Source organism: Pelobates fuscus, chromosome 1 (assembly GCF_036172605.1).
Source record: "Pelobates fuscus isolate aPelFus1 chromosome 1, aPelFus1.pri, whole genome shotgun sequence".
NCBI lineage: Eukaryota > Metazoa > Chordata > Amphibia > Anura > Pelobatidae > Pelobates > Pelobates fuscus.
The window spans coordinates 86507904-86524787 of record NC_086317.1 but is presented as its reverse complement, the minus strand read 5'-3'; the positions used below and the strand labels follow the sequence as shown (position 1 = coordinate 86524787).

General features: G+C 39.8%; 1 protein-coding gene across 2 annotated transcripts in view; it reads left to right on the top strand.

Moving 5' to 3' along the window:
• FLOT2 (flotillin 2) overlaps positions 1-16072 on the top strand; it is a 50164-nt gene extending 34092 nt beyond the window's left edge. For both annotated transcript variants that reach the window (XM_063449980.1, XM_063449981.1), the window contains exons 4-11: positions 4713-4836; positions 6004-6122; positions 6312-6425; positions 6912-7031; positions 8372-8586; positions 9487-9670; positions 11086-11235; positions 14943-16072. In XM_063449980.1, coding sequence (XP_063306050.1) covers positions 4713-4836; positions 6004-6122; positions 6312-6425; positions 6912-7031; positions 8372-8586; positions 9487-9670; positions 11086-11235; positions 14943-14981 — 1065 coding nt within the window. In that variant the 3' untranslated portion in view covers positions 14982-16072. The remainder of the gene's footprint in view (positions 1-4712; positions 4837-6003; positions 6123-6311; positions 6426-6911; positions 7032-8371; positions 8587-9486; positions 9671-11085; positions 11236-14942) is intronic.
• The last annotated feature ends 812 nt before the right edge of the window (positions 16073-16884 follow it).

Sequence of the window (16884 nt, the reverse complement as noted above, 5' to 3'; positions counted from 1 at the left end):
GAAGGGGCAAAAGAGACAGACCAAGGCTTGGGAGAGAGACACCTAGAGGGGCTGAGAGAACACAAAGAGAAACAGGGGCTGGGTAAGGGTCAAAGAGACAGAGGCTTTAACTAAACCCATTAGATTTTAGTTCAGTCATCTAAATTCTAGTGGAGATTTAGTAGACTAAAATACGACTAAAACTAAAGGGACATTTTAGTGAAAAGACTATGACTAAAACTAAATTGAAATTTGCCGCCAAAATTAACACTGGTAAGCTACAAGTTATATAAAGTGGTCATGGTACCTGAAGTTTGTGTCTGCATTGTTTTGCTATGAAACACTGCACATACAAAGCTTTACCCCTTGATGTCTGATGTGTAACTCCACCTACAACTGCCTCTTTGGGGTACATTTCTATGTACAGAGTTGTATTTGTTGGATGCACCCAGTCAGTGAATGACAGTCAGGTTTGGCATCCAGCTTCTGCAGCTCGCCAGCCATAATGGACCATCTGCACCTGGTGAGAGCCCGTGTAAGAGGGTCACCTGTTACAAAACTTTACCCCATTACCAGAAAATGGGCCAGGGTAGCTGTAGTGGTTATGGTGCTTGGAGTAAACTATTTAAAAAAAAAAGTGTTCTTCCAGTATGTAACTTGCTTTCTTATATAAATGTTATAAAAATGCATTATGCATTCCTTAAATTATACAAACAATTCCTTTTATAACATTGAACTACTTGGTGCATTCCGGATAATGTGGTGTTGGAAGATTTTACTTAAAACTTGTTAAATGAAATAGAATTCTGATTCGCACGCCATTTTTAAGTTAGAACATTTTGCTAATGCGATATTGCAAAGCGATCTTTAAGATCTTATAGTAGTATTGCTCCCTTATGGTATGCTAAGAATGTGCAACTCACTGGGCAAATTTTACCTGTGATCTACTGTCATTCTGGTGGGCATGTCTTTAACAAATGAAACCAAGGGTTTGTCAGTTGACTATAGAATCTATTCAACAACATGCTTTTGGAAAAGTCACTAGTTTAAAATCATGTAGAGCCATGTCAACTGAACGCAACCTCAGACCCAACCATTGATGAATCCGTTATCCTAATTTTCCTATTGAAAATATAACATATAACAAACGTCTTAAATACAGTAGATTGCTATAATGACAAACGCCTTATTTTTGGCAGCATTTGTATATTCATGTAAAAACGTGTAATCTGATATTCTACTGTAATGGATGTAACGAAGTGGGTAACTTTTTTGCTCTGTTAGCAAATGTACATTCTTGCTATCATAAGATGGCATCTTATCACTCTTTCATTTTCATTCCAACCATGCGAACATGACACTAATATTTGAAATATACATATTTTAAACACACGTTTTCTTTAGAAGACGATACATTTGTTGTAAATATCCATTATTATATTGTAACTATTCTATATTTTAGATTTTTATTTTTTCTTCTTCATGTAAAATGCATGATGTTGGCTTATACACGGGATATGAATGTATTTTGTGTTAACAATTTGTCTTGCACAAAATCGATATACTGCCATGATCAGTTCTTGGCTGCCATGCTTACTCTTCTTTTCAACTTTTATGGGAGTAGTGCATGGTTACAAAAAGGATTAACATGGCATGTTTGAGTGCCCGTATTATGAGTCATACAAACTATGTTTTAATTGCTCTGTGCATAGGATTTTGTCAAAACTGGGGATTCCCTGGCACCTCCCCCTCACCAGCTCATGGTATAGTGAAGAATTAAAAGTTGGTCAAATAATTTGATGGCTTGAGCACACATTCCTCTGATAAGCTTTAATCGCTGAGGGTATAGTTAGATTGGCTGCACTGAATCTCCTTTTTCTATGTCATGGTTACCATCAACCACATTTTAGCAGCTTAGGATAGCCACATTGATTTGGCACAGCTGAATCCTGCTGTTGTCCTGCTCGGAATGCCTGTATGTATTGTGTGCTCACGCTGTACAAATATTTGTACGGGTAAGGAGGAAGTGAAATTCCTGCTCATTCAGTCAGTGACTTGAAGGAAGGGCATTGGTTGCTAGGGAGTCAACTGTTTTTTGTCAAGCAGTTTGTCATGAGAGAATTTACAATCGCTCTTAAATGGTGTGCTATTGTAAAGTCCCTCAAGTCAAAGAAAAGATTAAAAACATGTAATGTGTGATTTTTTATGTTAATGATCTGCAACATGTGGCTGGAAAACAAAACAAAAAAAAAACTCCATCTATTTGTTTGGTAAAATGTTCAAATCTTCTTCACGTGTCCAGAAGCAGATTCTAAGCACTCTCACCAATAATAACTTTTCTCCATGGCTGCCAGAGCAGGATTAACCTTAAGGCAGCCATAGGTGGCCACCTAGGGCCCAGGACTTTCACAGTGTCCCCAGAATCATGAATTTGTTGGGTCCCATTAGCCATTTCTTTGTGAAGAAAGAAGGTGGGGGTAACCTGCCTAAGGTCCTTGGGATATAAATCCTTCTCTGATGGCTGCATCATTTTTGCTGGAGAACGTCCAATCCAAAAGCTTAATTCAAGCTCCAAACCCTCTTTATTCGTGAATACAAGCGTAGTTCAAGAAACATTTCAATCACGGCTTGGCAAACAGTTGTTTCTTTGAAATTTTGCTTGTATTGGTGAATAATAATAACTTAGACTGAGGGTCATTTCGGGCTTTCTTTATATATGCTCCCATAAAAACCTGGATTGCTACAGCAATGCAATTTTCAGGCATATTTCAACCTGCTACTGCAAGCCCTTAGGTGTGACTGTAAAAATCAATAGTAAAGTGAAACGTGACAAGTATAGGTGTCTTTCAAATTTTCGGACCCCACAACTTGAAAAATTGGCTCCCCTAAAGAGTGCATAAAAATTACTTATTACAGTCTTATTTGAATATTGCTGTTGACAATGGAAAAAAAAAACAAATTAGCAAGAACTCTCCTATGACGAATAGTCCATGTCAGTATTCTCTGAATACCAATGTGCTTAAATGGACATTTTAGCATGCAAAGTTGCAAATTTGTTTTGTTTTGTGTTATGATACTTATTCTTTGCTCTTTTCCACTTTTTCTTCTTCTAATTTGTATTACAATGTATTATCCATGACATGTTGTTATCCGACGAGAATGTGAAATATCCTATTGGAAACATTGCTGTTCTGATGAAATATTGGCTTACAAAATTATTTAGTCTAATAAGGGCACTGTTTTTACATGACTGAATGTTTAAAATAACAAACCATTAAATGTTATAACTTCAATCTGTCATGCACTTGCTTGCACCATAATTTAGTTATTTTCATGGTCAATAGTTACTGGCCTTTTTTCATATGATTGCAAGGCAGTTTTTGTTTTGTTTTTTTATTCTATACATTGATCAGCCACAACATTAAAACCACTGACCAGGATAGTGAATAACATTGATTATTTAGTGACGATGGCACCTGTCAATTGGTGGGATATATTAGGCAGCAAGTGAACAGTCAGTTCTTGAATTTCATGTGTTAGAAACAGGAAAAATGGACAAGCAAAACAATCGTAGTGACTTTGACAAGGGCCAAATAGTAATGGGTAGATGACTTGGTCAGAGGATCTCCTAAAATGAAGTCTAGTGGGCTGTTCTCTGTGTGCAGTGGTTAGTACCTACCAAAAGTGATGCAAAGGAGGACAACCGATGGCTAGACAAACTTCTCCAAAATAGCAAGTCTTTTTGGGTGTACATGGTAATGGTGAAAGGAAGGGCAACCGGCATCAAGGTCATGGGCACCCTAGGCTCACTGATGCTCATGGGGAGGAAAGGCTAGCCCATCCGGTCCGATCACACATTAGCTACTGTAGCTCAAATTGCTGGAAGGTGTCAGAACACACAATGCAGACCAGTGCCCATGATGACCCCTGTCTACTGCCGAATAGGCCTTCAGTGGGGACATGAGCTTCCGAACTGGACCAAAGAGCAACGGAAGAAGGTTTCCTGGTCTGATGAACCAGATTTTCTAGATCAGGCGGTTGGACAGGTGCGTATGTGCCGTTTACATGGGGAAGAGAGAGCAGCAGGATTAATTATGGCAGTGTTATGCTCTGGGCAAAGTTCTGCTGGGAAACCTGGTGTCCTTGCTTTCATGTGGATGTTACTTTGACGTGTATTTAATGTGAGAACCACAACAAAAGTGTAAAAAAAGCAAATAAAAAGAAAAAACGTTCCTTAACAGTAAGGAATATACGCTAACAAATGCATAGAAATATATCCAAAATCATTTATTCACTTACATCTAGGTTAAAAACAGCAAATTCTAAATTTGTGTATTCACAAATCTAATATTTCTAGGCACCAGTTATACACTGTCCATCTTTTCCCTGTACATAGTTTCACACCATTAATCTAGGGAATCCAGTCCTTTAGACATGTCAATATTGGCATCGTATTGGAGGATATTTATAAGTGTCATTCCAAGTCACTTTCCCCTACTATATTTATATTACTAATGTCTTGGTGCCAGATACCACCGGTAACGTTAAGAGATCTTAGTTAGTCCATGCTGCATCATAGATGTTTTAGCAGCACAGAGGGTGAGGGGGACCTAATTAGGCATGTTTTATGTTGTGGCCGATCAGCGTATACAGATGGTATAACTCTCCTCCCTCCTCTTTTTTTTTTCCCCTTTCTTTTCTTTTGCTTCTATTTAAATGTATTTATTTTGCAGGTTAAAATTATGACTGAGAGAGAACTTTTGGCTGTGGCTTGTGAGCAGTTCCTGGGAAAAAATGTACATGAAATTAAGAATGTTGTACTTCAAACCCTGGAGGGTCACTTACGATCTATTCTTGGTATATAAAACAAAAAAGTAACCTTTTATGTGTGTGCATATATTATGTATACATTTTTATATATGTATTTGGTTTTTTTTTTTTTTTGCTCTCTCATCAATTTGAAACTTCCATAAAACATACAGACAAAATCTTTGTCATAAATGAGATTAGCCGATCTAATTTGGCCATTTTCCAACTACAAACAGATGTGTTTTACATGTAGCTGGGAGCTTATGGGTTTAGAAAATCCAAATCGGTTAGAAAGACTATAATAGGATTGACCGAATATAATGGCATCCTTAGGGTGTTAATCCATCGTGGTCCAGAACAAAACTAGTAATGCTTGTCCGTATGTTACAGGGGTAGGCCAGTTTCGTCACTCTGGATGTTGACTATATCTCCTAGAATGCTTTTACAGCCATAATGCTTGCAAATCAAGAGAGCTGTATTCCACAACATCTCGAGTGCCGAAGGTTGCCTATCTCTGTAAGATTCTTGTTTTAAAAATCCCCATCACCTTAAAGGGACACTATAGGCACCCAGCCCTTAACTGACTTTAATTCATTGAAGAGGTCTGGGTGCTGTGTCCCAGTTCATAACCATGCGGCTGAAAACCTTTCAGTATTAGAGAAACTGCAATGTTTACTTTGCAGGGTTAAGACTGCCTCTAGTGGCTGTCTTCCAAACAAAGGCATGGCAGAGGGTCACTGTAGAGTTATGAATACAATTTTGTATTTCTAACCTATGGTGTTTAAGTAACCTAGGCCCCAATTTTCATATTTTTAGATTTGTTTTTCAAATTGATTTTATTTCCTTCAAAATATTAAAATATAAAATTAAAATAAATGTTCAATATTCTCAAATGGCTTTAAAAGTTTACCAATAAATTTGAATAAATCATTTTAAAAGTGTATCATGATTACTCTGGGCCCTAGTTAGTAGAAACAAGTTTTTAATTATTTCAGAATTTATTCAGTCCTTTAGTGAAAAGTTGAATGTATGCTAGGGAGTTTTGGACCAGTACCACATATATTCCATTCTGTTGTTCTACTTAAGACTATTTGCTTACTTTTTGGTGTGTGGCATAGTACATCTGTAAGGCACTCCCATAATTTTAAGTGTGCGGCATTTGGTACTTGTTATGTGGTACATTAAGTAAAACCAAGTATGTTTAACCCTATGCAGGTACATTAACTGTGGAGCAAATCTATCAGGATCGAGATCAGTTTGCCAAGCTTGTGCGGGAAGTTGCAGCTCCCGATGTTGGTCGAATGGGTATTGAGATTTTGAGCTTTACCATAAAGGTACAAAATATTCTTTAACATTGCTGGGAAGATGCATTTTCCTTCTTTCTTGCTAAAATATGTAGTGTATTACTATATAATATATACACACACTTCCACTTTATCATTGACACACATCAATATATCTCGTTTTGAATTCACTCTAACATCTACCTTTAATTGGTGCCCAATTTGTTGTGCTTTTTGCAGGATGTGTATGACAAGGTTGAATATCTCAGTTCTTTGGGTAAGACTCAAACCGCGGTTGTCCAGAGAGATGCTGATATTGGTGTAGCGGAGGCAGAGCGTGATGCAGGCATACAGGTAAGTACTCCAGAACAGAGTGGATTCTGTGCTGTCATTGGCACATCAAAGTGTTATCATGATATGAAAATGTATGTGGCTTACATGGCCCCATCTCCACACCACACTTTACTCCTCACTTTCTTCTTTCTATTTATGTGTTCCATGGTGTCTGTAGGTTTCATGGGTAGATGGGTGTGCTGAGATGGCATAACACACTTTTGTGCTTTCTCTCTATTAATCTTGTTGATAAGCAATGGGTGGGTGCAGTTGTGAAAGCCGGGTAGTAGCAGGGAAGAGATGGCTGTCATGGGCAGAGCATAGCTAGCTTCTTCCCTCCAGACCAGGCTTAAAAAGAATCATGGTGGGTTCAGAACTGCTAACCTTGGGATATTGTGGCCCCTATAACTAGGTATATGACTTGCTAGAAGTGTTGACACATAATGTGTAGAATTGTGAGTATGACATGCTGCATAACTAATCTTTTTAAATGATTTCTTCGTACAGGAAGCAACATGCAAGCGAGAAATGCTTGATGTGAAATACCTATCTGACACAAAAATAGCGGATTCAAAACGTGCGTTTGAAATGCAGAAGGCGGCATTTAGCCAGGAAGTAAATACTAAGGTAAGTAAGTGCCTCCCAATAAACTGGATGGTATATGATCATTTAAAAGACAGAGGTAAAAAGTACAATCCATCCTTTTTTTTTTTTTTTTTTTTTTTTTTAATAATAAAATAAAAAAGGATATTTTTCTGCATTTAATCTGGTGCATTCCCCAGGCACATGTTATATTACATATGTGTGAGGCATCCACTATCCATGTACTATTATATAACAACCAGCAAGACGAAGTCTTTTAAATTAGAAAAACAACTAAATTAGATCAAGTCTTCTTGACTAGTGATTTAAATCAAATCCAACCTGATGGTGACTAATTTTAAACTAAACAAAACACTATCTTAGAAGGACTGTTAAAGTGGCTCTGTCACCCTAAACATGCCTTTTTTCTACTATTTCCTCTTCTCAATTTTTGACAAAGGGTGAAGCTTAAGGCGAGCTCCACTTCCTCTGTCAAGCTAACCTTTCCACAATACTCTCCTATATCTTTTCCTTCTTCCATTACCTTGCACGATTTTCGAGCTCCGCGCAGGCCTAGTTCCATATTAAGCTCTCACGCTTACCGTTTAGGCATGGCTGTCTCCAAAGTGCTTCCCCGTCACATAATGTGGGCAAGAGAAGGTAGTGGCCTTGTGTCACTGCCAGTATTTAACTAAAGACGTCGCCGAGAGAGGATTTGGGCCACAAAGAGGAGCGCAATTTGAGGTGAAGGAGGTTAAGTAAAATATATTAAAGGACCACTATAGTGCCAGGAAAACAAACTTGTTTTCCTGGCATTATAGTACCCTGTGGGTGCCCCCACCCTCAGGGTCCCACTCCCGCCGGGCTGAAGGGGGAAGAAGGAGGTTAAACACTCACCTTTCTCCAGCGCCGGGCTCCCACAGCGCTGGGGACTCTCCTCCTCCTTCCGATGTCATTGGCTGAATGCGCGCCAAGAGCCGCGCGCATTCAGCCAGTCCATAGGAAAGCATTCTCAGTGCTTTCCTATGGACGCTGGCATCTTCTCACTGTGAAAATCACAGTGAGAAGCGCGGAAGTGCCTCTAGCGGCTGTCAATGAGACAGCCACTTGAGGCTGGATTAACCCATTTGTAAACATAGCAGTTTCTCTGAAACTGCTATGTTTACAGCAGGCAGGGTTAATCCTAGATGGACCTGGCACCCAGACCACTTAATTGAGCTGAAGTGGTCTGGGTGCCTATAGTGGTCCTTTAAAAGGGGAAGTTTGGAGATAATCTATTAGGAGTGGAGATACAAAAAAATATTGTTTGCCAGTTGATTTAAGTAGTTTGTGTTTTGTGCAAACCATTCTATTCTATCTAAACCTTTAGTTTTCTAATCATGCAGAAAGCAGAGGCACAGCTGGCATATGAACTTCAAGCTGCGAAGGAACAACAAAAGATCCGTCAGGAAGAGATTGAGATTGAGGTGGTGCAACGTAAGAAGCAGATAGACATTGAGGAGAAAGAAATTATCCGTACGGACAAGGAATTGATTGCAACTGTCAGGAGACCAGCTGAAGCAGAGTCTTATCGAATTCAACAGATCGCTGAAGGACAAAAGTAAGGCAGTGATTTAACCTCTGTTTTGGCACAGGATTTGGGGTTGTAGTTCAGCACCTAAAAGGCAACAACTGAACATACACTCTTAATAAACCATTTATGAAGCTGTTTGGTTACTATAAAATAGTTTTTGCATGATTTGGCGTTTAAAGGGACATTCAAAGCACCAACACCATTATATCTTAATGTATTGGATTTGATGCTTCCTACAGCCTCCACAGGCATAAACTGTGAAAAGATGGGTGGGTGGGCTGAAGAAACTTCCCTGGCTAAAAGGCCCAATAATGCAATATTTTAAGTTTATAAAAGTTTACTTTTCAAAGTGTATCTTGCTTTATTTTGCTTTGGATCTTTTTTTAAATGTGGTTTAAAAAGATAACGGTCATGTTAAGCATATTTCTTTAAATCCAAGCAAAATTCTATAGAAAAATAAATAAATGACAAATTGGTGGAAGAAAGTTGGTAACTGTTTCTGACCGATAGAATGAATTCAAGACCTAAGTTTGAAATATGAGTTTATTATTTAAAGGGACACTATAGTCACCCAAACAACTTTCAGTTAATGAAGCAGTTTTGGTGTATAGATTAAGCCCCTGCAGTCTCACTACTCCATTTTCTGCCATTTTAGGAGTTAAATCACGTTATGCATCCATAGGCACACCTTTCTGCAATGTAACTTACACAGCCTTCCTAAAAACTTCCTGTAAAGATACATCTAATGTTTACACTGGCTTTATTGTAAGTTCTGTTTAATTTCAAATTCCTTAGCTCCTGCTCTGTTAATGGCTTGCTAGACGGTGCAGGATCCTCCTGCATGTAATTAAAGTTCAATTTACAGAGCAGGAGATGAAGTGCTGTTGAAAAATAACATATTTGACTTCCTTGTCCTTTCCTGCCCAGGGTAAAACAGGTGCTCACTGCTCAAGCTGAGGCTGAAAAGATTCGTAAAGTGGGTGAAGCGGAAGCTTCTGTTATTGAAGCCATTGGAAAAGCCGAGGCAGAGAAAATGCGGCTGAAAGCATCCGCCTATCAACAGTACGGAGAAGCTGCAAAGATGGCTATTGTCTTGGATTGCCTGCCTCAGGTAACTCAAGCAGAAAAACATTCCGGCTGCCCCTATATTAATTTGCCCTTTGTTTTGCTCTGTACGTTCCATTGTTTTAAGATTGCATAGAGGTTACTAAAGTGCAGCATCACCTCTAAATTACATTTAAAGGAACACTCCAAGCAACATCAGCTGACTCTGCACTACAGGGCTTCGCTAAGGAGAGCTAACTGAATCTCCTAGCTCTGCGGGGCTAGCTTGTTGGCTCACAGCATTGACTGTTTTAAAATGGTTTGACTGTTTATATTTGAGGGGCACCAGGCCACCCTTGGCATCATAAACAATACAGGTCGCTCTAGTGATTATGGAGCTTGGATTATTGACTTTAACCCCTTAATGACCAAACTTCTGGAATAAAAGGGAATCATGACGTGTCACACACGTCATGTGTCCTTAAGGGGTTAAAGGGACACTTTCAGCACCCAGACTACTTTATCTAATTGAAGTGGTCTGGGTGTAGAGTCCCTGTCCCCTTAATCCCGTAATGCAACACATTGCAACTTCAGATAAACCGTAATTTTTACATTGCATGGTTAAGACTGCCTCTAGTGGCTGTTTAGATAGCCACTACAAGCACTTACTTGATTCACACCGAGTCTCTGTGAAACGACACTGGACGCCCTCCGTTTTCCAGCGTCTTGAAAATCCCCATAAGAAAGCATTGTGTCAATACTTTCCTATGGGGAAGGCCTAATTTCTGCAACACCGGAGAAGACAGAGTTATCTAGCGCCGGGTAAGGGGACGAAAAGTTCTTTTGTTTTTTGTTTTAAAACTAAAAAACTTTATTCGCCAGGAGGGTAGGAAGCAGAGGGACATTATAGTGTTCCCAACACTATAGCATTTCTTTAACCAAATTTATTAATATTGTGCTCAGTGCCATAATACAATGATAGGCACAAATAATCATAAAAACATATGCATAGAAAAGCACAAATGCATGTAGGGGGAAAAAACAAATATGCTCCACAGCAGTGTTAATTTTGTCTACTAACCGTTTTAGTCAACTAAAGTTTTTGAGACTTGGTCGACCATAACAATTCAGATGACTAAAATACGACAAAAACTAAAATTACTTTTTAGTCAAAAGACTATGATTAAAACTAAATTGAAATTTGCTGCCAAACTTAACACTGACACGCAGAAAAATACACACAAAACACATGTAAAAAAAAGTTACACACGTGAAAAGGGACCAAAGAGATTTACCAACACTCCAGCATAAAAATATATTTATTTCTAAAGCCACAGTGTTCCTTTAAATGTTAGCAGGTATTTCACTCGGCTTCAGTGCCTGTAGCGAATCACATGTGGCAAATCAGTCATTGCAATGGGCAGTCTGTCAGGCCACACCTTTTATCTCTTGACAGTTTTCTTTTTTTTTTTTCTTATTTAGATTGCTGCCAAAATATCTGCTCCTCTGTCAAAAGTTGATGAAATTCTCATTCTGAGTGGAGAAAACAGCAAAATAACTGGGGAAATGAATCGTCTGCTGGCTGAGGTTCCTGCTTCTGTTCAAGCTCTGACAGGAGTAGATCTGACAAAGGTTGGTATGCCTAGATACATGTGCCTTGCTCGGCAACAATATATCTTATCTTCTGACTGTGTCTAAGAAACTGCACAGCCGTCCACTTACTCAATGTCACAGGGAACATATACTTATCAACCACAACATTAAAATCATCTGCCTATTATTGTGTAGGTTACCTTTGTGCTGCCAAAACCACTTTGATGCGTCAAGGCATGGGCTCCACGTGACCTCTGAACATGTCCTGTGGTATCTGGCACCAACACATTAGCAGCATATCCTTTAAGTCCTGCAAGTTTCGAGGTGGGACCTCCATAAATTAGATTTGTTTTTCAGCACATCCCATAAATGCTCAATTGAATTGAGATCTTTGAAATTTGGAGGTCATCTTCCTCTAACCATTTCTAAACAATTTATTCAGTGTGACAAGTTGCATTATAATGCTGAAAGGGGCCACTGTCGTCAGGGGAAAACCATTGCATTGAAGGCGGTGTATGTGGTCTACAAAACTCTTTAGGTAGGTGGTACGTGTCAAAGAAACATCCACATGAGTACCAGGACCCAAGGTTTCCCAACAGAACATTGGCCAGAACAGAACACTGCCTCAGCTGGCGTGCATTCTGCTGCCATCTCTTCCCAAGGTAAACGATGCACTTGCATTCTGCCACCCGCCTGATCTAAAAGAAAACGTACCACATATGGTGGAAATGCCAGAATATCCAGCCCTTCTGGGAACAGGTTCATAGAGCCGTCATCCAGATAACGGAGGCAGACGTTGAACTCAAACCTGAGGTATATCTACTGCATGTCACAGAACTACCGCCTACGAGGTATAAAAAAACAGTGATCCCACACCTGATCAACGCGGCGCGCAGCCTAATTCCCAACCACTGGAAAAAGACGACAGTCCCAACCATAAGGGATTGGATCAGACGGGTGGAAGACATTCGAGAAATCGAGGAGCTCATCATGGTAGAGGCAGACAAGGCTCAAAAATACCACCAAATCTGGTACCACTGGACGAGGTGGCTAGCGGGGGCGGACGGCACGGAGGGGCGAGGGCCCCCGGGGGTGGACTCGGAGCGGCAGGGGCGGGGGGCTCGCCCAACTCCCCAGCTTCTCCCTGGGGTTTCCCTGCCTATGGGTTCTTCCTCCTCCCCACCCCGGTAGGCACATGGGGGAGGAGGGGGGACGCCGGGACATACTACGACTTCCTGACTGGAGACCACCCGAAGGCGACAGAAAAACACATGCTCCAACAGACGGACAACCTAACCGCTACTCCCAGATGGATAAACGCACAGCTCATACAACTAACAGTGGGGCCGGGGGGAGGAGGGCACCAGGGAAACAACAGGGGGGGGCGACAGACAGATACCCAGGGGAACCCCGACAGGGGAAAAGTCGCCCAGATTAAACTACTGAAAAGAAAACGGACACCCACACTAACACACTCTATAAGGAAGAGGTATGGGTTACACCTCACAGTAAGGTTATTATCAAAGTTATTATCACAGTTTACAAAGTTGACCAGGCATGCAGGAGTAAACAAAAGCATAGCCGCATAAAACAGCAGCTTACATACATATCTGAAGGAAAAATGCAGAAATAGACGGGCCCCACTACTACCAGGGGGAGTAGACCCACGGAGTCCGGGCTAACGACCCGCACTTAAGCTGTATGATGCAAGAAATATTATGTGTATATTTGTAATACTCTGTACGCTGGTTACAATAAAACGCTTTAATAACTAAAAGAAAACGTAATTCATGAGGCCTGGCAAACTTCTTTGATTGCTCCATGATCCAGCTCTGATTCTCATGTCCCTATTGAAGGCACTTTCAGTGGTGGACTGGGGTCATCATGGGCACTCTGACCGGTCTGTGGTTACGGAGCCACCGTTAATTGAGATTCATTGTGTGTTCTGCCCACTTTCTATCATGGCCAGCATTAAGTTTTTCATCAATTTGAGCTACAGTAGCTCCTCTGTGTGATCGGACCTGACAGGCTAGCCTTCGCTCCCCACGTTCATCAGTCTTGGGTCACCTATGGCCCCAATGCCAGTTCACTGGTTGTCTTTCCTTGCACCATTTTTGGTAGGTACTTATCACTGCATACAAGGAATAAGACATTTTGGAGATTCTCTGACCCAGTCTATCCATCCCAATATGGTCCTTATCAAAGTCGCTCAGATCTTTTCGCTTACTATTTTTTTTGCTTCCAACACATGAAATTAGAGAAGTGCCTGTTCTCTTGCTGCTTAATATATCCCACCCTTGACTAGTGACATTGTAACAATATAATCAGTGTTCTTCATTTCACCTGTCAGTGATTTTAATGTTGTGGCTGATCATTGTGTATTTCAGTTCCCGTACAATTGTAATTGAAATGTGCTCTTTGTTTCGATTACTTTAACCCCTTAAGGACACATGACATGTGTGACATGTCATGATTCCCTTTTATTCCAGAAGTTTGGCCCTTAAGGGGTTAATATTTGCAACAAAAAAAAGGGAATGTGAAAGAAATGCATTATTAAAGGAACACTATAGGGTCAGGAACACAAACCTGTATTCCTGACTCTATAGTTTTAAAACCACCATTTAGATGGTTTGCCCCACCCCTGATCCACCTCATTGGTGACATCATGAAAATATACAATGTATTATTATTTTTTTACCCAATCCAGTGGTTTCCTATAGGGAAAGCATTAGATTGGCTGAAATCGGCAAGGAGGCGAGATGGGGGCAGGTCCAAACGCCACTTTGGCCAATCAGTACCTCCTCAATTCCTTAAATCAATGCAGCTCTATGAGGAAAATTCAGCGTCTCCTTGCAGTGCGTGGAGACCCTGAACGGCAGTGCTGCCTACTGTGCAGAACTGCCCCAGGAAGCACCTCCTCAGATGGCCACTGAAGGTGTCTCTAGGGAGCAATGTAAACACTGCCTTTTCTCTGAAAATGCCTGCAGGGAATGATTATACTCACCAGAACAACTACAGTAAGCTATAGTTGTTCTGGTGACTATAGTGTACCTTTAAAATATTTATGAATGTTTTCTTAAATGTGTTAATACAACTTGTGTTAAACCAAGCTATTTTGAATTTCATTGGACCTAAAAGGGACATTTATTTTTATGCACTTTTGTTTACTAAATGTTTTTTTTGTTTTTTGTTAAAATTTTAAATTGGTTCTATGGCATGAGGAGAAATTGTTAAAGTGTAAACCTATTTAAGACCTTTGCTTTTAAAAGGTCTTCATGTGTGGCGTTGCCCGGTGCACCACGACAAGGCCGAATGTGTTCAATGCTTCTCTTGTTTCAGAGAGCAACAATTGTCACACGTTTGTAGGTCCTCAATGATTCTCTGTGGGAAGAAGTGTTCCTTTAACCTAAATACCAAACCTGGCTTTGTACAAACCTATAGTAACTGCAGGATGGCTGCCATCCATTAACACCGCAGTTCTACTCATCCTAAGTGAATGGATCTGCAATGTGATTATAAACAATTTCTCCCATAAACTTCTGCTGTGCATAGGTTTATGAGATATGCGTTTCGTCCTGTGTGGGATGGGTGTACACTAAGCAGTACGCCAAGGGAAACTTTGGAGATTTGCAATTTGAGTAAACCTTTACACCTTCCATTTTACATTTTTTTTAAAGTCTAGCTGCTTTAATTGTTCATTATAAGTTTATTAGAATGTATACTTAGACTTTGATTTTATTTTTCAGATTCCACTGATCCAGAAAGCTACAGGCTTGGTTTTATAATAATTAGGACAATGCCAACCCGATATGCACTCTACAGTCAATTGCCTTTGGGACTCTTGTTTTATACAGAAACTACAGTATCTGTTAAATATCTGGTGCCTTATGTTTTAGGACCAGAAACACGGCTCACATATCATCATTCTTTATTCTTTTGAATTTTCTGTAATAGATTTCAGTTTAGCAAAATGTTTTATTTTGTTTTTTTTTCCTTGTTATGAATGAGTTTGTTACATTGGGAAACTGTTTGCAAGGCAGAATTCTGGTTTGGCTAGAGTTGGTGCCTCTGTGCCTTCGGGTTCTTTGCCCTGTGGTGTAATGCTTTCAGTGCTGCCAATAATGCTGCTTTTAACTTTAAGTGGAAAAGCTCCAGCCATTTTCCTATAAAGATTGACCATGGTTATGACACAAGGCTCCTGCTACTACGATGTATAATTGCTAATGTGTATGGGAGCCATCAATTCTGTAATCCATACTAGAAGTACTCCTATGCACTGCCAAATGTTTAAAAAAAACTGGAGTTGGCTTATTGTTGACTATCAAATGAAGATGATGTGCTGTGTTATATATCTGTTATGTGTTTGGCACTGTATTTGTGTGTGTACTTACATTCTACATAATCATCCCTTTGGGTGCAGCAATGCACATGGTATAAACCATTGGTGTCCAAATTTGGCTTTCGATCTGGTTTTGGACTGCATTTCCCATAATCCTCTGTTAACAGCTACCAGGACATTATGGGATATTGTAGTGCAATGGCAGTTATAGTGTCAAGTTTGGACACGTCTATTATATAATGGTTGATACACAGACAATCTATCTTACTCTGCCTTCAGCTGGTGCTCCAGTCCCATGTCATGCCTTCAAAGCATTCGCCTGAACTTTGCGAGCATGATTTTGGCTGAATCCAAATACATAGCATTTGTTTTGTGATGCTGATATACAATCTGCTTTAATTCCATCATGTTTTCTGAATTTTAAGTTTGTGGTTTTTAATTAAATGTGTTAAGCTGAGATGCATCTGTACAACTTTTTAGAACCTTGTAACCCGTGATGAAAAGAAGGCAGGCACTGTAATAAAGCAGTATAACCATCCCAAGTGGGCATGCAGTTTTAGGGCCAAGAAATGTTAGATGTTATGCCAGATTTGGAATGTGCACTCTGTTCATTAACTGCTCTATATCTACATGACCACCACAGAGTGCAAAGCTCAACTTGATGTCTGAGTTAGATGCTGTTGCTTAGCCTGGTTATATCCTTAGAAGCAGATATCCGTAAATGTCCATTAAGCCCATCCTTATACCAATCCAAATCTGTTTTAAAGGACACTGTAGACCAAGATGAAGGATAGCTTTAAAACTTTTCACTGGCTGCTGATAAGAGTGTTTGTTTGTGCAGGCGGTAGGGTGTATCTTCTTGCCTGTTTTTTTTCCTTTTTTTACAATGTGATTTTATTTTTTTTGATGAACCTACTATATATTGGTGACTTGACTGTTGAAAAAGCATGCTCTTTTTATTCTCTGGATTTATTCTTCTATGTTCGTACCTAATGCACTAAAACCTCACTCCTGTCCATAGATGAACTGGCAGTTAAAATGGTAGTCCTAGCACCATAAAAACTTCGGTTATTTGAAGCGATCATGCTGCTTGGAGTCTGTATGTGCAGCATTTCACTATGAAACACGGCATATAACAAGTTTTAAAACTACATCAATACATAGTTGATTTTTATTTAATTTTTTCTCACGTTTGGCTTTTCTCAAACATCGGTCTGCCAGTTTTCATCTTTTACTTATCATAAGATAGGATTTTACATAAATGGGTTGTCTTTTTTATATATATATATATATCGCTCTCTTAAACTTCCGGTATGATATGTTGCAAAACACACCCACAATTCTGATTG